The sequence below is a fragment of the Schistocerca cancellata genome, chromosome 8, assembly GCF_023864275.1.
Source record: "Schistocerca cancellata isolate TAMUIC-IGC-003103 chromosome 8, iqSchCanc2.1, whole genome shotgun sequence".
Classification (NCBI taxonomy): domain Eukaryota; kingdom Metazoa; phylum Arthropoda; class Insecta; order Orthoptera; family Acrididae; genus Schistocerca; species Schistocerca cancellata.
The window spans coordinates 450,133,070-450,156,322 of NC_064633.1; the positions used below are offsets into that span (position 1 = coordinate 450,133,070).

General features: G+C 36.9%; 1 protein-coding gene across 2 annotated transcripts in view; it reads left to right on the forward strand.

Annotated features, from left to right (window-relative positions):
- Positions 1 to 23,253, forward strand: part of LOC126095181 (vascular endothelial growth factor receptor 1) — a 549,049-nt gene that overhangs the window by 382,849 nt on the left and 142,947 nt on the right. The window contains exons 2-5 of one of the 2 annotated variants that reach the window (XM_049909914.1): positions 558 to 703; positions 3,164 to 3,317; positions 8,508 to 8,644; positions 18,864 to 19,035. In XM_049909914.1, coding sequence (XP_049765871.1) covers positions 558 to 703; positions 3,164 to 3,317; positions 8,508 to 8,644; positions 18,864 to 19,035 — 609 coding nt within the window. The remainder of the gene's footprint in view (positions 1 to 557; positions 704 to 3,163; positions 3,318 to 8,507; positions 8,645 to 18,863; positions 19,036 to 23,253) is intronic. The other variant, XM_049909913.1, reaches the window with a different exon arrangement.

Genomic DNA, 23,253 nt, shown 5'->3' on the forward strand with positions numbered 1-23,253 from the left:
CTTTCAGTGAGCCTCGTACCATTCATCTTCGCCTGAAGATAATGGGTTCGAAACTCATCGAAACAGTGCGACAAGGTAGCCATCACATGAGAAGATTTTATCGTACGACTAACTGTTTCATGAGTATCTAAGTCTCCAAATGTACTACTGATAACGCACAAGATGCCTGTTGTTGCAATTGACTTATTGACATAACGCTACCGGTTTGGACATCGAAACAAATTGTCAAGTGGAGACATGTTTTGATTCAGAGTAGTGAACTATAGGAAAAGCGAAATAAGCTTCAATGAAGCTGAAATCAGTTCTTCATCCATAACTGGAATGTGCTTTTTCCTTACTTTTTCACATGGAAACAGTTGCTTTCAAACGAATGAATAGGAGTCAAACGCTTCATTTGGGAAATTTGAGGTACAGTATTTCAGATGCCAGTTCATAGAGTTTCTATGTTGATGTTAAAAAGTAATTGCTTGTTTTTGTGTCTTTAGTATGATATTAAAACAAGCATAGCAGTGTTCAATTTAAGTTGGTGGAAATTAACATTATTTTTTGTCTTGCAGGGCTGTTGGAGTCAGCACATGGACTCAGCGGTTCTCCTGCGATAACGTCTACGACTCTCTCAGAAGTTGTTGTAAATCCCGGTGAAAATTATACAATAACATGCGAGGGCGATGCGTCGATAATCTGGAATTATCCCAACATTTCGGTAAGCTAAAATCTAGATTTTTAAATTAATTTTTATTTTATTTTATTTTTTATTTTATTTTGCGCACAAACGCCCATATCGATTTAGTAGTATGTAAAGCCAAAGCTATTGTCTTTAAATCCCCATTAAGAACACTCTTGTATGCAACTGCAATTACTGAAAAGAAAAGCTAAAAAAGGCATTCGAACGAATTTATCTCAACAATAAACAGAGTAATACGACCAAACAATTGTTTCCTAAATTTGCGAGGTACCATAGGCGAATTATATCACAGATAGAAGCAACAAAGGCTACGATGTTGGCAAACATGATACTTGTGAAGTTCCTAGGAATGAAACCCCCTGTATGAAGCGCACAGCTACCTTGGAAGCGTGTGTTGTACGTCGTGTACACCAATAACATGGTAATGAAGGTGAATAAATTCTAACTGCAAGCAACAATTATGGAAGTGAACAATGGCTGATTACAGGGCACCGAAGCAGCCAAAAACAGTTATTGCCACTAGAACGATGATCGATGTGTTAATTTGCCTTTTTTTTCTTCTTATTCCCCATGTTTATTCCTGATTGATATCTGAGGCCATCGCAGCTTATGGTACCAATCCAAAAAATACAAAATACCCAGAGGTCACTCTTGAGACTATTTCTCGGAAAAGTTCAACAAATACGATATTGTAGTGCCTGGGTTGTTCTGAAGTATGATGGATGCGTTTTTGTCCGAAGAGAAGGGCAGTGTGGCGACTACAGTCGTTACGAATTACATTAAATGTATTCGCAGTTGTCATTCCATTATACAGCCGATGGTTGTTCATATTCCCATCTGTGGGTTAATTTCATGTGTCCAACAAACGTTTTGCTTAAAGGCAGGCTGAAGGAGATTGGCTAAGGAACTGGAAATGCTTTAAAATGACATCAAAATACATTGAATTGATTCTTTGAGCAATTGTTATAGCTTTAGTACATTAGTTTGTACATGAGGCGCTGAGAACTATAAGGGCCTAGAGCACATAATCCTCGATTTTGAGTTTGTAGGATTTTTTTCATGTTTCTGACATCTGGTGATCGTATGTTGAGTCAGTTTTATCTGTGCTGGAGGCCCATACTGTATGTATGAACGTTCACATTGATATATCTATAGAAATAAATTGCTGCGTGTATGAAAGACCACCACTGGAGAACGGCTGGACCGATTTGGTTTTTTTTTATGGAAAAAAAATTGTGGATCTCCAACAGGAAAGTCGGAAATTAAAATCAGTTGTGAAAGATCATCACTTGAGATGGATGGTAATGGTATTTTTGGAATGATGATTAAAAAAACTGCGTTCAGTTTGACATAACTGCTGTCGCATGCTTTCATAACAAAAAAAAAGAGTTTGACAGTTTTGTCTGTATATAATGTATATAAATGCAAAAGTAATATGTAAAGGGAAAACTTTACCGAAATTCTCTAAAAGCCCTTGACCAATATACTACAAATTTTTACACAAAACTCTGCTGAACATTCATGCGGAAAATGTCATTCAGAGGAGGGTGGGGGAGATAAGAAGAGTGACGTGGGGAAGGAACTTATACACATTGATGGGGGGGGGGGGGGAGGAGGAGGAGGAGGAGGAGGTGGAGGTGGTGGTGTATGTATTTAGCAATTGTGAAGAATTGCTGGGTTTGATAATAAGTATGTATGTGTCGGAAATATGGAACTCGTGTAGTACTTACGTATGACAACTAACGGGTCATAAGATCCATACAAAAATATTTTATTGTCTTATACAAGCATGTAGTCACAAACATCGATCAGAGCAAACTAACTGCAGGTCCAGAGAGATTAGTTGAGCAACCTCAGGGCAGCGATATTGTTCTGCGCAACTCAACAGGGTTATGTTCTCGTTTTTGTATGTGTGTATGTATGTATGTATGTATGTATGTATCTCCGCTTTTCTCAGAATTTACAGCGCTTTGAAGTTACAGGGGATGAAACCTTGCACCTAGACCACTCTATCGCCAGCAAATATGAGTTGTAACAATGACACATGCATTGGTCTTTGTGACTTCTATTGTTTTGTGACAGGAACAGATGTGTTTGACACCAACTAATGCCCTGTCAGGTACAATGTGACCCACAGTTTATCAGGGTTATGACTCCTGTTGGCTGCTGAAGGAGTGTCCTGACAGCAGATGTTTCCCCTGTAAATAAAGTGGTCTTTAGTGTAAGTGAATGCTGTTTCCAGGCATTACTATACTCATCAATCTGTTCCTTAAGACATAATGTACAACACCTCAGAATTCATCAATATATTCTTATTACACTGTGTGTGTATGTATTTATATTATGTATTAAGTTACTGTACATATCACTGTGATGGGATATTGCCATGTTTACAAAACATGTGCCAGTGAGTCTGGTGCCAGCTCTAACCTTCTGGTGCTAAAAGGCTATTAATTATATCTGTTTTTCTGCTTCTAGGACAGTGAACCCAACATACGTACGACTTGGAGGGATGGAAAATACATATCGTCAATTCAGTTGACAAATATAACATATAAGGATGTTGGATATTACCATTGTTCATTCGATAATAACAGTGAGAAAAATACATCTATATACTTGTATGTGAAAGGTGAGAAGAGAATGTCAAAGTAAAGTTGTTGGCTTATTAACTGCTTAGTTTCAGTGCATGAATACTATTACACATGTGCAGGGGCACCGACTTACAAAAAATATTGAGGGAGTTGGGGACGGGCATACTGGGGGTCTTGCCCTGAGAAATTTTCTAAATTTTAGATGAAAAACAGTGAATTTTTCAGCATTTTAGAGTCATATGATCAGCATTGGAACCCCAAAAATTTGACTCTCGATAACTCGACACTGCGGGAAACTCGACAAGACTGACACATTTTGTGGCTTTGAAAAAAGAAACAAAACATAACACACACAGTATTTTCATATAAAGCTAATCTAATTTACAGTAATAATCATGCTTTTAGACTATTGCAGAACAGTGAATATATAGCTCTGACAAGACTGAAAATATATTTAAATAAATCCTAAACTATCATTAAAAGAATAAAACATAAAATATTGCTGTCGCACAGTAATAACACTTTAAGAAGTGAAATAGCTAATTTAAGCTTGCTTTGAATAAGGCTCAGAGTTCATCAAATAAAAACAATATCTTAAAGCTAATGCTTTAATACAATTAATGCAGTTATTACAGTATGGCTAATACTTTCAGTAAAGAAGTATGTAAATAGTGGGTTTTAATTGGGTTTTACACCCTAATAGTAATACAGTACTAAACTAGTACTAATATTTCAAAACTGAAAATTTAACATTATGTGTGTATTTAATTATCCATTTTATAAAGATTTTTAATATTGCTCTAAATGCCATTATTAGGGCTAGAGTGTCTTTAGAAAGTTGCAAATGTCGACCATCTGACTGGATTACTGAATATGAAGTTGCTGATGACTGGTCGGATATCAAATTTATCCAAAACGTCTCGGTGGGCATGAAGAACAGCCAAGTTGTTCAATTGCTTCTGTCCCATTGTTGATTGGAGATACGACCTCAGACGTCTAAGGGCGCTAAATGACCATTCTGCTGTTGCTGTCGTGATTGGAACTACATGAAGAAGCTTAATGCACTTCACTACTTCACATAACATATTTTCAGCTTCAGGCTCTTGTGTAATGTACTTTCTTATATCATGCATGGTTTTTAAGACCAGTTGTTTTTTATAGCGATATCGGCTAACATATTCAAGTATAAGCACAGTTTCTCAATGTCTGCATCATTTTTGAAAAACTTAGTTGATTTTTCCAAATTTGTTTCACCTCTGTTTACTAAAAGCTAGCACTCTTACTGCAGTGACCTGTGCGAGTCCGGTTGAAGCAAACCGCTCAGTAATGCAAGATTGCACTGTTTCCCAAGCTTCAATGTAAATAGCTTTGTAGAATTCCTTTGGGGTTTTGAAAGCGTGCAGTGAGCTGGCTTTGTTGTTTTCATACTTCTTTGGTATACTTAGATACCGAGGAAGGAAAGGATCATCAACTTGTGAAGGTTTTTCTTTTAAACACAATTCCCAAAAGTGTTCAGAACTATCACACGTTACATTGAATATACAAATCAAGCCCTCATATATTTTTTCCAGATCAACACCACTTAGGTGAGAGTATTGAATTTTTTCATTGACATCCTGTACTAGGTTCACTGCATGGCAATAAAGATGTAAAAAGAAATGAGTCTTGAATTGTAACATTGACTCAAGGTATCCTGCACATTTGTAACCTGCCTCTGTTTTGTCCTCTGCAGAAAATGTTTCAAAAAGCTTGAGAAGTTCTTCAAAGTTTTTCTGTATTCTTAAGATACTAGCTCGCATAGTCCATAGAGTTAGGCAAAGGGGTCATAGACCAGCTTGGCCGTTGGCGCTCTCTCAGCGTACACTTCTGAAATGTCCCATCCTTTTGTTGGATTCTGTTACGGTGTTTATCAAGTCCTTGGCTAAAGCCATGATATCCCTCATTAGAGTAAGATGGTGGAGACTGTCTAAAACTGCCAAGTCTAAACTGTGAGCAGTGCAGTGCACATAATGTGCTTTTGGTTGTACATCCGAAACTCTTTTTTTAGTCCTTTGAACTTACCTTTCATATTTGAGGCACCATGAGAACACTGTCTTCTTAAGTTATGCATTGACAAATCAAGACAAGCAAAAACATCTTTTATAGTACTAATCAGAGTTTGTGATTCAGTGTTGGGCATCTCGTATAAGCCAATAAAGTCTTCATTGATGATTGAGTAATCATCGACAGTATGAATACAAAATGACACTTGTGTGTGAATCAAAGAATCACTTGTTTCGTCAACCATAATAGAAAAATGTTCAGTCTTCTTGATTGAAGCCAATACCTTTCTCAAAACAGACTTTCCTAGTAGATAATGATCTCATTTTGAATATGGTGGGACGTCCACTTTTTTCCTGAGCGCCCTAACTAATCTTTAAACTCAGGTATGTCTTTCGTTGACTTCCAACAATTGAAAAAAATTTGAGTTTACATCTTCATGCACTCTAATTGCTGGTCCTTGTCAGCATAGAAATTGCATGGTAGTAAAAATTGTCTCAAGAGCTAAAAGGCCTTTCTTTGTCTCACTATCTGTTCATTCAATTGGAAGGCCACAATTCGGTTAGTGATAGAACTTAGTTTCAGAACACCTTCTTTGTGCGTAAATGTATTTTCATGGAGATATAATTTTTCCAAAGCCTTTTTCCTGTTAGAAAACCCTACGGAAGTAAATGCATCTTCTTTTTTCGAAGAAGATTGTAATAGATTTTTAGCATCTGCCTCGTTGCAGGTTTTGCAAAAAAGTTTTTCAGTAGATGCTTCATATTCTAGCTACGTATATTTGATCAACCAAGACTTCTGAAATGATCTTCCCTTACTGGATTGTCCAGGTTTTGGCTGTGAACGGTTCTCACCTGAAGGTGACAAAGCAATTGATGACACAATAATTGTTGGAGGTTGAATTGCAGTATCAACTACTTCTGAGCACACCTTTTTGGTAACAAATTTATCCATTCCAAACCTAATTCACAATACACGAAGAGACTAAAGTATACGAATAAAATATAGTCATATAAAATAGTCCACTAGACACTGAAGTCGGAACACTAAACACGTCTGCAGCATGCACTGAACGAAACTGTCCACATGGAATGACTGCAACAGCAGGGTGGGCTTTATATAGCTACAGCGTTATAGTGTCTCGAAGCGTCAAGGCGACACGAGACGGAGGGTTCCAGGTGCCTCTACTCCAGTCCTTTTGATGTCGCCACAGTCGCAGCGCTGGCCCGTTGGCGTCAGACTTTACCCGAAGATTCGCGCACCGGGACAAATTCTAAGTGTGCTCGCAGCACCGTACCACTATCATGATTCACACCACTCATTTTCAGTTAACCTGCTTACTACCGTACTAATTATTTGTTTCAACTCATTACTGAATATGTTTTAAATGGTAACTATAGTCAATCAAGGAAAATAAATTCCGACATAATTTTGCAATTTCACAGAGCATAATATAACTAATAATTTTCTTAAATTATTGAGGGGCTCCGCCCTCCCCCACCCCTCAAATGAATTTTTGAGTAGGTTTGGGCCCCCTCAGACCCCAAGGAGTCAGCGTCTGTACACATGTAGCTTGTTGTCTCTGTGAGTAAGTTCCGGAGTGTAAATACAGAGATTCAATCCCTACAGTGTAGGAAAAAGGCAGATCGCTACTTACCGTAAAGAAGACATGTTAAGTTGTAAACAGGCACAATTAAGAAACACAAAGCTTTCGGTTACAGCCTTCATCAGTAAACTAGTTTTTGTTATGGGGTCATTAGTTTAAATTGCACTTTTAACTATGGTTTTAAGTATGGGAACACTAGATAAGAATTTAATCAGGCTTATTTTCTCGGGTGGGGGGAGGGGAGGGGGGGGTGAGGAGATTTGATATGCCAACTGATAAAAATGGCTTCTTAAAAAATTGAATAACAGTGGGTGGCAACCTGCTCATAATGAGATACGTGGTAAATGCTTGGTGCAACGTCATATTTGACTGAAGTAGCCACAAATATAAATTTTTCTATTGTTTTGTGTTGTTTATGTGCTTGTGATTAGGATTTCACATATTAAGAAGCAACTCTTGTGTAGTGTCTAAGCTGAAGACGTTACATATCAGTTTTAAGCAGAATGAATTTGTGACCAGTTTTGAAGCTTCAAGGCTTTGTATTCATACATATTAGACAAATAGTGAATGTCATATCCCTTTGGCAAGTATACTGGTTTATCATAAGGCAGCATGCTTGGGTGCAATCGCTATGCAACTTGCAAGTTAAGCTAAACTGCGGGTTGCAGTAAAATAATAGTTTTTACTCTCCACAATAAAATATTTATGTGGAGACATCACCATCTTTTCTATCGTTACGGTAGCAACAAGAATTCATTCAGCTCTACTACAAAATCATTTTCTACTTTTGGTCCAGCTAATTTTCTGCGCTCCCACTCATTGGTAAGCTTGTTGTTCTTACCCCAAGTAGTATTATAGCTGGATATTGGCAGTTTATTTTGTCATTATCACAAGATTAACACTTTCACAGACAGAAACTTACTAGTTACTTGAATTTTGCTTGTGTCTAACTTAAATCAGTTGTTGCAGAATATCTTTACTTTCAGCTTACTTCATTATAATTTTCTAATAGTGTTGTACAATAACTGCCTAATCACTGCTTTTATCCAGTTGCACTTCATTTCTTAATTCCCATTCAAATATTTATCTCATATATTGCATTTGATGTTTTGTTCTGCATCTATTATTGTTTTGTCACTCCCTTCACCTGTGAAACTTCCTTTCTTCATAACAGTAAGACCAGAAAAAAGGAACCTGGCATTTCAGTGATACTTAGTGCAACTACATGACATGCAAAAACTGTATCAGACCAGGACTGAAATGTGGCTCCTTGAATTTAGATCCTTGCCCATCATGGAGAAGCTCGTATCAGCTGCTATCCAGGCATGTCTCATTGCCCATCATCACATATTCAGTTCTGCCAGTGACTCTGCCCTTCTTTCCAAACTACACAGAAACTCTCCTGGATATCCTGCAGCACCTGCACTCCTTTAAGGAAAAGTTCATTTATTTTTTTCGTTTTATGCATATGTTAATTTCGTTAGAAATATCTGTCTGTGATGGATAATGAACTCCCACATTTAAATGTCATCTTTTGCTTTGTACTACTTAATGAGATACATGTATAATTTTGTTGCCACAGATACGAAGAACCTGCTTACATATAGTGACATGGTCTTTGCACCAATACATGGTACACAGTATCAGGACATTGTCATTCCTTGTAAACCAACACACCCTGAAGTGAAAGTGACCCTCTGCCGCAATGGTGATGAGAAAGTAAGTATTTTGTGGGTAAATGTGTAGTGTGAGTTTATTTGTGTATTTTAACTGTACAGGGTGTCCCAGGATGAAAGGTCAAAGCTAACAAGTGTGGTAAACATGGGCTCCAAAATGCGTACCTTGAGAGCTGTGACCACTTATTCATCTTTGTTACTGTGCTACACAGCTATTGAACAAGTGCTCACAGCTCTTAAGGTATGCATTTCAGAGCCCATGGTTTGAGTGATTGTTCCTGTCATATCCTGGAATATTGACTATTCTTTGTGGGTCATCCTGTATGCATGATTATTCATAAGTACCTCAAGATTTCAGATGATGACTGCATGTAAACTGAAAGATGCACGGAAGATACCGACATACTGGTGAATAGAGCATCTTTACAAATATTTAATTTTCATTACAGGTGTTTCAATAAGGGTCCTGTTTGTGTCAACATGTACATAAGCGATTACAGTTGCTGACACAAATTACCTTGTAAAGTGTCTCAGCAGCTCTTTTTTGGAAACCTGTTCATTGGATTGCCTGCCTGCATGTGCAAACTAATTTGATGCGACACTATGGAGCAGATGAATTGTCTGTACCTTCTGACATTCTGCCTCCTAGTGCAACTAAAACACAGCACACATTAAGAAATCGAAATTTGGAGATAGGCTGTATACTGATAGTTGTCATTTTCTGTATGTGTTCTAGTTGTTGCGTAGATGTCATATGAAATTCTGGAGGTACTTGGAAATGGCCCCATATTCTGTGGATTTTTCTGTATATGTGTTTTCAACGGTATCTTTACAGAATAATGTGTTTTCATTAAAATACTTCTGGTGAATTCATTTTCACCTGGCCTACAAAAAATGATTCACAATTGTTTCTCCAAACAATGTTAAGTGGGAAGATCAGAAAGTGACACCAATAATTTTGTTACCAAAAAGTTTACCGATAACAGAGCAAAAATGAACGTACTTCTTTCACTTACATTCCTACATAATCAACAACATTAATACTTTTCTCCCTTTGTGGTATCAGTTTTAATATGTCCTGTTTGTAAAAGTCTGTTCAGTCAGAGTATAGTCATCTGCAGACCCTGATTTCACTTCATCTGTTGCAAAGCATTGGCCAATCAGTGTTTTCTTCATGGGACTAGATAGATGGTAGTCTGATGGTGCAAAGTCTGGACGGTATAGCGGTTGCTGGAACACCTCCCACCCAAATTTCTCATGAACAGGAGCAATGACGGGGAGGAGGCTGGGGGGGGAGAGCATTGTCATGTAGAAGTTTGACACTAACAGTGTTAATGTCATGACTGCAGCATTCACAGCGATATCATGTTCAACAAAGTCCACTAATAACACAGCGTGCATATCTCGGGACACTGCCACAAGCACTTTTGTAGTAATTAAGACCTTAGTTTCTCCTCCTGTATATAATGCTAAAGTAACACAGCCTCCCTAAGGTCCACAACGAAGGTGTTCCTCTTCGTCAGATCGTGAGTAACATTGGTGCTCTGACATATCATGTATAAAACACATTGCTACTCTGTTGAGCCCTATAGTACTTTTGTGTGAGCATCGCATTAAGAACTCGGATTTCTTTTGTTGATAGAGGGAATCTGTTTGAATGACACTGATATTCTAGTAAGTCGTGACGTGATCTCTCTCTTCACTTGTGTTCCTTGGTCTGATTCATTGCAGTTGATAGAGTTTAGTTTGGTGGTGAATTAACAAACCTGTTTCGAAATGTTTTGACTTCCACTTACTTTATATTCAGTGACCCAATAAGAGCAGACAGATGGAGTAGCAATGCGAAGCTAATTATCGCCTATTAATGCCAATTTGTTTAAATTAAAGTTTTTGAGAAATGTGCCTAAGAGCAGGCAGCTTTGAAGCCTGTGTGTTTTTTCAGATATCTAGACGGTACTCTTCTTGTTTGCCGTCGTGGCACTGAGAATGTGAAGGAGTTTCTAAAACACCTAAACACCTGAGTTCAATGCACCTGAATATTCGTTTCATGATGGAGGTGGAAAAGGATGGCTGTCTTCCTTTTCTAGATGTGTTCGTCAGGAAGAAGGCGGGTGGTATGTTGGGGGCATGTCATTTATAGGAAGCCAACTGACACTGAGTTGTGTCTGCATGCTGACAGTTTACACCATCTGGGTCAAGATGAAGGGGTACTTCGTACCTTTCTTCACAGGGCCCATATCATTTAAGATCCTGTGTGTGTGCAGCTGAGTTAGCCTGTCATGAAGTCATCTTTCGTCAAAATGAGTATAGTTAACAGGGTTGGTCATATTTTGTGGAAATATGATATGAAGTATGTTTTTTTGACCACCACCTAAGATCAGGGTCCTTTTAGGGTTCATAAACGATGATCTTGGTGTGTGTAAGGTGGGTGTTTATGTATTCCTTGCAGTTGTGGCCTGTCACATATTGCTCAGACTATCAGGACTGTGGAGGAACAGTGTACTGAGAATAAGCGGGACACACACACTTACAACAGCTGAGCAAATCTGTCATTGCGGAACATTGTCTTGGCACTGGTCATCCTATAGAATATAACAACACGGAGATTCTGGCATGCACTTCCAGCTGTTGGGAGAGAGTTATTATGGAAGCTGTTGAAATTAAATTAGAAGTAACTTTATAGACAGAGATGGTGGTTTTTGTTTAAATTGTTGCACTCACTTGTCAAAAAACAAATGGACAGAGTTTATGCTATCTCATTTGTTGATTATTTCATTATTGATTACTTCTCTCTCTCTCTCTCTCTCTCTCTCTCTCTCTCTCTCTCTGATATTTCATAACCCTGTCTTCAGCTTCCTCAACTCATCAACAAACCATTTCTTCATGCCTTTCTTTATTCTCTGTAGCGTATTACTTGTAGCTGTGAGAATGACTTCTTTTATTCTATTCCAGTACTCATTATTGGTCGTCTTGTGGTTTTTATCCCATATCACTTAAAATATCTAAGTCAGTTGGAAACTTCAGCTTTGTATTTAATGTTTTCTGTCCCTGTTCCATTTTCCAGTTCAGTCAGTCATGTGCCCAAGTCTGATTTTTATGTTTTAGCCGTGTCTTCAACCTGATTTTCATTTAATCAAAGGACTATTGTTACATCTCGTTTGTATTTTTGAATTCTGTGATCAAATTTTGGCATTAATTTTGCATTAATATGCGTATACACCAGTTATCCACTTTTTATAATTCTGCTTTGTCTATTTAATAGATGTTGCTAGAGGCTATTATCTTTGAGTGTAAATCAAGGGAAAAAAATGTGAACTGATTGTAGTCATCTAATTTTGAGAAGATAAACATGTGGCTGAATAAATTCATACTTTGTGGTCTCATCATAGTGTGTAGTCACAGCTATCAACACCAAAGACCATATCTTCCAAATCACCCCATCTGTCTTCTGTATGAGGAAAATCCATGCACAACATTTGTGGATTTGAATAGTACTTGATCTCAAAATTGCTGGATTACATGTTTCTGGTGGCACCGGACAAAGTACAATGAATTTGACAGCAAGCTACGACAAAATAACTGTAGCAAATGGTAGATATGCAATGACTGACTCTCATAGATATTTACCTACAGAGAACTGTTGCTTTGTGCATGGTGCCTATATAAAGAAGCACTGGTTGGAGAAATTAAGGAACCGTAAAATATATGACTATTATATCTTAGATATTAACTTGAAAGGGTGAAGGAAAAAGACACAATGGGCACTGAAGTAATTTTGTTGAACTGAAATCTATATAATTAGAAAATGGCAAAATAATAGGTACTGCATTATTAGAGGGAAGTTCTAATAAGCACAAAGATTCCCATAGTTTGCCAAGAATTTTGAAAAAAGTGAAATTTTCTAATTGGAATAATTAATTAACTAATTATCCATGTGAAAGTATACCTTTTTGGGAACAGAAAAATGGGGATTACAAAATAATAACATTCCTTTTAGGAAAGAATTACTTTAAGACTGGGAATCCTGGAACATGAAAATTCTGAATGTTATCTTTTAAAATAGTAATTTCTCAGAAAATAGTAAAATTTTGTGCAATACAACTTCAATAAGAATTTTTTTTGTGTACCCATAGTGTATGCATTAGTAATGAAGAGACCATAAAAGAAAAAAAAGAAAAAAGAAATCATTATAAGTGGTATTAGAAGGAATAGAGTAATCCCATATTCTGTGCTAACTAGTGACTGCAGGTCTGAGTCACTGCTCTTTTCATGTAATTCATAAACTCTCTTAAGTTTCCCATTCAGTAACGCATTGATTCCTGTTAGACACCAGCCAAATTGTCAGTGATGTGAAGGTGCCAGTAAGGGTGGAAAACTTGAGGTTCAGGTTAGTGTATTGACTGTTAACTGCTTTAGTTCCCTGTACAAGATCATCTAATAATGTAACTTCTGACAATATTGAATTGACAATAAAGGATAATGAGTCTATAGTCAATTAAATTAGTTGTCATCTGACATTTAAGGGCCAAAATCACGACTTTGTGACAAGTACTGTCTGCAGGCAGCCACCACGCTGCTCCACACACTGTGGCAATAGAAAATCACTTTGAAGTGTTTTATCTTCAACAAGAATTGTGCATGAAATCTGAAATTGAAACATAGTATAGATGTCTATGGTGTCTGTAAACATGTCAAAAATCTGCTCTTTATTTTAATTAGGGCAAAAAATTTGTTCTGAAACGTGTGAAAATTTATCTTATGTTGCTGGTGTTCTGGTGCTGCGTGTCTGTTCCATCCTCTGCCTTCGCCACTTCCACATCAGAGATCATTAATATCTGGTCATATAGACCAGTCATTGGATTACAGAAAGAGTATGAATTAAAAGTAGACAATGCTTCTGACATCGTGCACAGCACACTGTTGTGTTACGGTGGCCAATACAGTTATGTGATATGAACATGTCATGTCCATGTATGGACACGTGCATTCCACGGCCCTGTATTGGCCATCATAAACACAACACAGTGCACAGTATCGCTGCACCATCTATTTTTAATTCTTACTCATGTCATGTAATCCTGAGACTGGTATATATGACCAGACATTCATTGTAATATTTTGACAATGACATACCATTCAGAAATGTCAGACATTTTATGATCTTTCATTTTCACATTTGTTAATGGCTATAAAGCTAAAAACATATAATGCTGAATAAATGGATATTAAAATGTACAGTCAAATGGTGGAAATTCCAATGAAGAAGCATTACATGACTTTGGTTCCCAACAGAGAAAAATCATTAACAAAATGACAGTTCATCAAAAGACGTCTAGCAAAACCTAACATTTTTTCCCCCCTGTGATGCAGTTGTGCCTATGTAAGATGATGAACCTGATTTGTGTAGGCTTTTTCATGATCATCTCTTCAGTAGCACATGACTGTGTGAAGTTCACATATTCCTGTGACCACTGGCACATTATGAATGTAACTGATTCTGTTTCTGTTCTGAACTCTCAAAACAATTTTAAATTTATTGATACTGCTGCTGCATTATCTACTGATGGCATTCTCAACTTACTACATTACAGCCAAATGGATTTTGCCCTTTTTCACACAAGCGTTAGCATGATTACTAATTCCCGAACATTGAAAAGACATTTTTTCACCAAATTTCGCAAACGTAGTGTTCAAACGTTGTGTGTTTCCATCCTATGATATACTGCTAGCATTAGTCACACAGAAAACAACCATTAAAATTCTAAACTTTTATATACTTGGGAATAGATCAAAGTAGATGACTAAATTTCCTTATAAAGTATTGAGAGGAATGTTAGAGGAGAAGTGATCCATAAAAGGAAGAATAGAATCACACAGCTGAGGAGGCATTACTTGGCATGTGATACTTTCACTAAAGAGCAGTGAACATCCTACCATCTCGTGGATTCGGACTTACATTGATCCCCTGTTCTCCCATCTAATTTTGCAGTGTTCTTGGAACTTCCGTATTTACTTTCTAAAACATTTACCATTGACTGCAACAAACAACAAAATCGTTGAATGTTGGACAACCGACAAACACAAGTGCATTGGACACTGCTTTTATATTGAAAATTACCTTCTGTATATTTACAGTAAAAATTTCTTCCTTCAGATTGTTTACCTCACTGTCAACTTCTGGTCAGTTGTACATTGATATTGATGGAAACTTCACAACACGCACCTTCACTTTGATAACCTCCACCGTATTTGCCTGTCCACATTTCATTTCTGCATCACTTACATTAACCATTACTAATTATATTCTGTACATCTTGTTGTTAATTACACATCATACTCTTCTCTTCATTAAGATTATAAACTTTGCTACCAATTTTATTCATTACTTGCATGCATTCAATTTCAATATTTGCATTGACAATTTCTTGAACTAACATTATAAGAGTAGGTTTTCAGTACTTCTGTTAATTCAGACTGACAGAAATCAACCACCTGTTCTTCCATCTCCTCATTACATAGTTTTTCAAGCTCACCTGTACTATCTGCAAATCCTGACTACAAGCATCTGATGATGATGAATCCACATTTTGTGCAAACTCATCTGTTTTCTCTTCTATGCAGACTTGCACTGAATCTTTTTTTCTTGCCCAAATCTAATTTTAAGCTACTAATTTCATTCTGAAATTCTTTGTCACTACCATTTTTATTTATTTCCATCTCCGAACCACGATGTCACTTTCATTGTTCATAAACTTAATTAATCATGGCGTAATGTCCTTATTTACTGACTCTTCCTGTGGCCTTGTTGACCTTTTCCACTTATTTCGAGCTATCCTTTTCACTCTTTACATTGTCATAATCGATGGATTCACAAAATGACTTCAACAATGCCAACCAACACGGATTCCGAAGCCATCTGTCATCTGAAACCCAACTCATTTTTCACGTGACATAATGAAAGCTTTGGACCAAGGCAATCGGGTAGATGCAGTATTTCTTGAGTTCTGAAAAGCATTTGACTCAGGATCTTGCCTGCTGTCAAAAGTATGATCATATGGGGTATCAACTGAAATTTGTGATTGAATTGAGGACTTTTTGCAAGGAAGGACACAGCATGTTTCCTTGGATGGAGGGTCATGTCAGATGTAGAAGTAACTCAAGGTGTGTCCCAGGGAAGTGTGTTGGGAGCCTTGCTGTTCACGTTGTATGTCAATGACATTCTGGACAATATTAAGTGTAACCTCAGATTTTTGCAGATAATGCAGAAGCTGCATAAATATTCAGTCATACCTTGATAAGGTTTCAAAGTGGGGCAAAGATTGGCAACTAGCTTCAAATATTTATAAGTGTAAAATTGTGCACTTCACAAAATGAAATAACGTAGTATCCTATGACTATAATATTAGTGAGTCACTTTTGGAATCGGCCAACATGTACAAATACCTGTGTTAACACTTTGTAGGGATATGAAATGGAATGATCACATAGGCTCCGTTGTGGGTAAAGCAGGTGGTAGAATTTAGTTTATTGTTGAATAATAGTGAAGTGCAATCAGTCTACAAAGAATATTGCTTACAAATCAGTTGTGTGACTGGTTCTAGAATATTGGTCAGGGGTATGGGACCCGTACCAGATAGGACTAATGGTGGAAATTGAATGTATACAGAGAAGGACAGCACAAATGGACACAGGTTGGTTTTAGCAAAGGGATAGTGTCACAGAGATACTGAAAAAATTGAACTGGAAGACTCTTGAAGATAGTTTACATGTATCCCTAGAAAGTTTATTAGCAGTGTTTCAAGAACAGATTTTAAATGATGACTAGGAATATACAACACTACTCAATGTATCACTGTCATAGGGATTGTGAGGACAAGATTACATTAATTACAGCATGCACAGACACATCAGTCATGCGTCCCACACTCCACGTGTGAATAGAGTGGGAAGAAATGCTCGTAACTAGTACATTGCGGCTTACTGTCTGCTAGGCACTTCACAATGGTTTTCAGAGTGTAGATGTAGATGAAGCCCTCGTCATTTAGTCTTTTATTTTGTCACTTCATCAAAAAGGTAGATTATTCTAATTTTACCCTGCTATCATCATAAAATTCATTTTTCAATTCTGGTTTTTGCTCCCTGTGTCATCACGAGGTTCACTTTTGATTCTTACTACCTGGTCCTCAACATGAAACACAATGTCTTCTCTTCCCTTGCCACTCATCATTGCAAACATGAATCAGTCTAGTAAATATGCCACCTTGTGCATAAAATAGGTCCATATAATATTAATAGAAAAGGTAGGAATCTGATAAGTGCAAAGGTAATATCTGTGAAGGAATTCGTAGCTACTTCAGAACTTTAATTTTAATTACTTTCTAAGTTGATTTGTTTCTTTAGAATTTGAATGATATTATTGAAAAGTTGGAATGGGAGTCTTTATATGAGTGGTCACTAAGTCTTCAAATACATATTAGCTCTTATGATATTTGCAGTTATCCATACATTTTGATTAGCAACACTATCATAAAAACTGCATACACTACAAAAATCAGTGTACCAGAAGTAATGATCTGAACAGTGCATCAAAGTGAAATTCAGCCTAAACAACTTTCCGAAATCTTACATTACAACATGTAAATTACAGTAGTAAACTGTATCCATGTCAGATAAAGATTAGAGAAAGAAGTTCAGCTACTTGGAAACCAGAAGTGTTCCATGGGGTATGCAGAAATGGTCAGTTTCAAATAGTGTTGATTTCATGCTATTGCTTTTTCCCCTGAATGAGTACATTAACTTCACTTTTGACCTAGACTAAGGCCATCAGCCTAAACCAGGGAAACTATCCTGATCCATCCCACCACCACCACCAAATCTTATCAACAAAAGATAAGGTAAATAATATTTACTGGGCACCTTAGTGCCACACATTATATCAGGTCTCGCCCCTTTAAAAAAGTCTTCCTACATTGCTCCACTGTAACAGTTTGACACCATGCTAAGAGACATAGCACATTTTTAATGATATGTTGCTTCTGGGCAGTGGCATCACTATAGACATTTATCATCTCTCTGGATGATTTGGCTACTGACATCTTTGTAATGTTGATTTTCCCCATTTATATGAGGAGCATATCAAAATATCATCTTTATAATGTCAATAATATGTAATGTAATCTCATATTTCTGATTCAATAATACTTAATACCTTGAACATCCATAAAATAAAAATAAAACAATGTATTAAGTCCACAAATTAAATTAAAAACTTGACACAAAGAAAGAAAGGGAGAGAATCAGGCACAGTCAGTCAGTCTGTCTCTGTCACTGTTTGATGTACCGGTACATGAAACACTGAACATTCAGGCTTTTTAGACTGATCCTTTCCCACTGGAGAATGCTAGGAAAAAAAGCAGAAATAAAAAAAGATAAGATATTTGAGTGGATAAATGTGCTACCTCAGACACTCAACAAGGAAATGTAGAAGAAACAAAGCAAAAATGGAATATTATGTCTTGCTTTTTGATTACAGTGTATTAAAATATTTTGTTGTTACATCTGAATTTGTAAAAATGCACTTGCCAATGAGTAGAAAGTCAATTTTCAGAACATTAATTAATTTGTTATCAAAAATAAGCTATTTCTGCAATACTGCCTTAACATCAAATTCATTTGCTTGATATAAAATTAAATTTGAATGCAGCCCAAAAGCACATAGGGTGGCACAGAGCTACTGAAGTTTTGTACCAAATGTCACTATACTAAAATTTGTTAATAGTCAGTTATTTGTTATGATGTTCAGTAACTATTATCTTTTAAGGTTGTTTAATGTTCTTTTATGACCTCTAAACATACTGCACTTCATGAAAGTGATAGTACAGTTATTACATAGTTGTTAGACTGTTTGTTAGCTATGTTAGTCTCTCGTAAATTCAGTGATTCTCTCATGACACAAAACAAAAATAAATACATTTTTATATGTAAGTTCTAATAAAACCAAAATAGTCTTCAAACATTGCATGAAATACAGTTGAGTAACTTGTTCATCTTTATATGTTGTTATTTTTGTGTTTTAATATATTTCCATCATTATTGAACTTTTAAAGGGAGTTTGCAACATCTATTAATTTCACTCAGTTACTAATGGAATCTTATGTTTAACTGTTCATTACATTTGTTTTTATTTTTTAATAAATTTAAAACGTTTTAATTCTTCAAACGTCTTTCAAATATGGTAATATTGCTTTTATTTAATACTCAAGCTGCATATTGGTGAAAATGATGACCTTGGAGTCATCAGATATGACCAGAAGGTGGGCTTCATTCTGGAAAATGCCCAGGTGATACACAATGGATTCTATAGTTGCTGCGTACTTCCTGGTGGCATCTGCAGTGAAGACAAATGTCCTCCTGAATATTCTCTTGAGGTGCTAAGTATGTAGTGAACTCTGAGTGTTGATATTGTTTTTAATGGTTGCACTGCTATTAAAATATAGAAACTTGTATTCGATATTCTATATAATATAGGTTCACAAAGTTTGATAGTTGTAGCAACAGTAATAGCTTTTAAATTTGCAGTTAAATTCCCTTTGTGACATCAGAATCATAAAGGAGATATAAAATGAGCAAAAAGCAATTAGTGCCCAACACAGTACTATTATTATGAAATATGAGATACGTTATTTTATAGAATGCTATACATTGTTTTAAACTGAGTCTCTTCTATTTGGGGTGTGCAGTGCACAATTTTCTGGTTGTATTTTAGCCAAAAACACACAATGCCATTGTCAATTGAGGGTTGAGAGAGGATATGACAATTCACTACAGCATGTAGCCAACTTGCAACTGGATAGAAAACAGTGGCAATTAAAATGAATGCACAGACAAGATGATGGTGTCAGAGACTTGCAAAAGACCAATATCTATCACAGAAATACATGATGCTATTGTATGGCTTGCCATTTTCCTACTTTTATCTCCCAGTGTTACTGAAATTGTCAGTGTATTCGTTTGTATATTACTGTGGGGGTGAATTAGATATTACAGGTCTAAAGCCTCAACCTATCGTACATATTGTAATTCATGGATATCAATTTCTGTTTTTCAAAAGTATTTTACAGAATAATGTCATAACACACTGTTGATGTAACCACCGTAACAAATCTAAAACAGTACCAAAGCCATCAGATTTTTTGTATTTTTGACTGTTTATGGGGGATATTTTCTTAAGCAGACTAATACAACTTCTGCATAATTTAAAGTCTCTGGATCATTTCCTCTGAATACATAGATTTATGAAAAATACTGATGACAGCTCAAAGGAGGAAAAATAAATGTGTCTGAGGGGAAACAATAAATCTTTGATTTGTGCCATTGTCAAATATTAATTAGCCACTGTTGCAGTTTGTCTTTGTAGTGTAAATAGTGGACGAGGGGGTTGTGTTTGAAACTGCTGCTCCCTGTTGCTAGACACATTGCATGAAGTCCTTGAGTAGTCTGCAGCTGTAACATTTGCTGTGAAACACTGACTCTGACATTGGATTTCCTATATCTTCCAAATTGACAGAAATTCTTCTTCTATCACATTATCACACAGTTGTTCCCTTCATTGAGGACTTATCCTCTCACTCAATTGTCTATTACAGTAAAATTCTTTCCACACTCATAATGTTGACGCCTTAATTTTTAATATCTGTGATTGTTGAAACTTCCTGGCAGATTAAAACTGTGTGCCCGACCGAGACTCGAACTCGGGACCTTTGCCTTTCGCGGGCAAGTGCTCTACCATCTGAGCTACCGAAGCACGACTCACGCCCGGTACTCACAGCTTTACTTCTGCCAGTACCTCGTCTCCTACCTTCCAAACTTTACAGAAGCTCTCCTGCGAACCTTGCAGAACTAGCACTCCTGAAAGAAAGGATATGCGGAGACATGGCTTAGCCACAGCCTGGGGGATGTTTCCCGAGTTAGAGTCTCGGTCGGGCACACAGTTTTAATCTGCCAGGAAGTTTCATATCAGCGCACACTCCGCTGCAGAGTGAAAATCTCATTCTGTGATTGTTGTTTTCACTTTTCCACATGCTGAAACTTTCCTCCTGACAACCATTTCCTTTTGGACTACATGCCTTTCTTGCAGCCATTTCACTTTAGCTCATTGGACTTCCTATTGACTTCATTCATAAGTCACATATTATTGTATACCCTTCTTTACCTGAAACCTTTTTTGTGTTCTCCTCTTTCTTCAATGAATTGAGGTACTTCTCTTGTCAGACAAGGTTCCTTCAGTTACTTTCCTGCTAACCGTGTGTCATATGCAGGAAAAGCAACCACTCACTTAAAGTAGATTGATACATGGAGCAAAGAAACACACAACAGAAAACAGCATTCACACTAGCTTTTGTGCACTAGCTCTTTTCCTAGCAATAGCACTTACATTCACACTGACACAAACACAACCACATGAACACCTAAATGCACACTCCTGTGGCCATGGTAAGACTAATTATTTTCTTGTAACTGTATTAGTCTGCCTAACTTCTGGGATTGCCATTTTTAGGGCTATCTATTAATTTACAACTGAATTGTGTACTGTGGTATTCCTTATCATTGTGTCTACAACTGTAGGGAATTTCAAACACACTTCATTTTTCCTCATTATTTACGTATCCCACTGCTTCACACTTTACTACTTCCTTCTGTGATTCCTGAAGTTTAAGAGACTCATCAGGAAGAATCAAACTTTTGAAAATAAATTGGCAAGGAGTTAGCTGCTGAACAGTGTATTTGTCTGTACTAGCTGACATTTATTGCTGGACTAAAGGAGTCTTTCCCCCTGTCATTCCTTGTGCCAAGCCAGTATTCCCCAAAACCTGTACATTCTATTTCTTTTGCTACAGTGTTGCCAACCCCAACCCCCCCTCTCCCCCCCCCCCCCCCCCCCCTGATTGTAAGATTTTCATCTCTTTTACAGATGAAATTGCTTGTTCTCAGTCCTCGTAATACTGTTTCTCTGTCCAACTCCTGTCTGTGACATTGGCAGATATACCTGAACTGTAGGTGGCACAGGTCTGGTTTTGATTCCCATGAGAATAATCCTCTTGCTGAACTATATATTGTAGTGATATGAATGTGTGGTGTCTGGACACCATATATTCACTGGAAAGTACAGGCACCACACATTCATGTAATTGATTCACCTTAATGGGCAATGAATCAACCACTCGGTGTGGATGCACAATTAAGTTCGGCCTACTATGAAAATATCAAAGTAGCAAATGTGAAGGACATGGACAGGGATTTGCGAATATGTGGCGCTAGGAGGGAATGTAGGTCAGCTGGGAGGCACAGCGAGATAGTCGGACCATTTGCAGTAAACACTGTGTCTAGACGATGCAGTGGTTAATGCAACTACATAGTAAGTAGGAGATTCTGGGTTCAAATTTCAGTCCAGTGTGACATTTTCTGTCTTTGCTGATTTTGCATAAAGTCCCTATGCAGCTGACATCAATAGTCACCCTTCACACTTCTCCCTAACAAAATATTTATGGTGAGTCACTCTTTTCTGTACCTCCCTACATATGAAAAAATGTACTTTTTTTTATTTTTTTTTTATTTTAATTATTCAATTTATCCAAAATGTGGTTGGCTAGAAACCACCTCTTCTTTCTGCCCCATATCTCTGAACACTACTACATTTTTTGCACATGGTCACTTCTTCCTTAACAGTTCCGTCTGATCTGAATGGGAAACAAATCTGAAATTTTTTGCCGATGGAGTGATCATCATGATATATCATGAGTCACTGGGGATGTTTTTCTTGCCATGTGCATCCTCATACCATAGACAGTTACCATCCTTAAACCACAGACTGTTGACAGTTCTTCAGTCATTTTGTGCTGTTTCATACCCCAAGGGCAATAACATATCTTAAAACTCCAGCTGCTCCTGTGCACTATTTAACAATGATGTAGGCAAGTTGAGGGTGACTCTTTGTACCAGAAGTCTTTGTTCACTATTGCTAATGATTTTTATTGATGATTGATATAGTGACAGGGATCAAACTGGAGATGTACTAGATGTAAAACATTATTTTTAATATATCGATTCATCAAAAAGATTGATTCTTATTTGAACTTAATGGAATGATGTGTTTTGAATAAGTTGGTATTTAAATTTGTTCTCTGGGAGTTATGCCACTGGCGATTTGCACACTTTTTGTTTAACAAATTTGCTTAATTTAAAACAGTAGTTATCAACTTCACTTCTTTTAAAATAAAAAAATTATAAAACTGATTTACTAAACTGGACATGTACCGTATTAGAATTGGTATAAAAAAAAAAATAGTTTAGAAACAAGAATAGTACTGACACTGTTTGATGAAACTGAAAATCATTCTGTGAATGTATGAGGGTCTTTCAATAAATATTGCCCTAATGTTTTTACAGCCAGTTCTAGACCAAGATGGCGCCGATAGGATTGTGTGGTGATAGGACGCTCGAAAATCAGGTGAAATTAAATAGTTCTTGATGCAGAAAGTGTAAAAAACGTGTTGTCAAAGGAATTCGGTGCATCCAGTGCAACCTTTGGTTACATGAGAAGTGTGTGAACCTGTGTCTTAAATTTATAAATGACTAGAGGTTGGCAAGAATCTG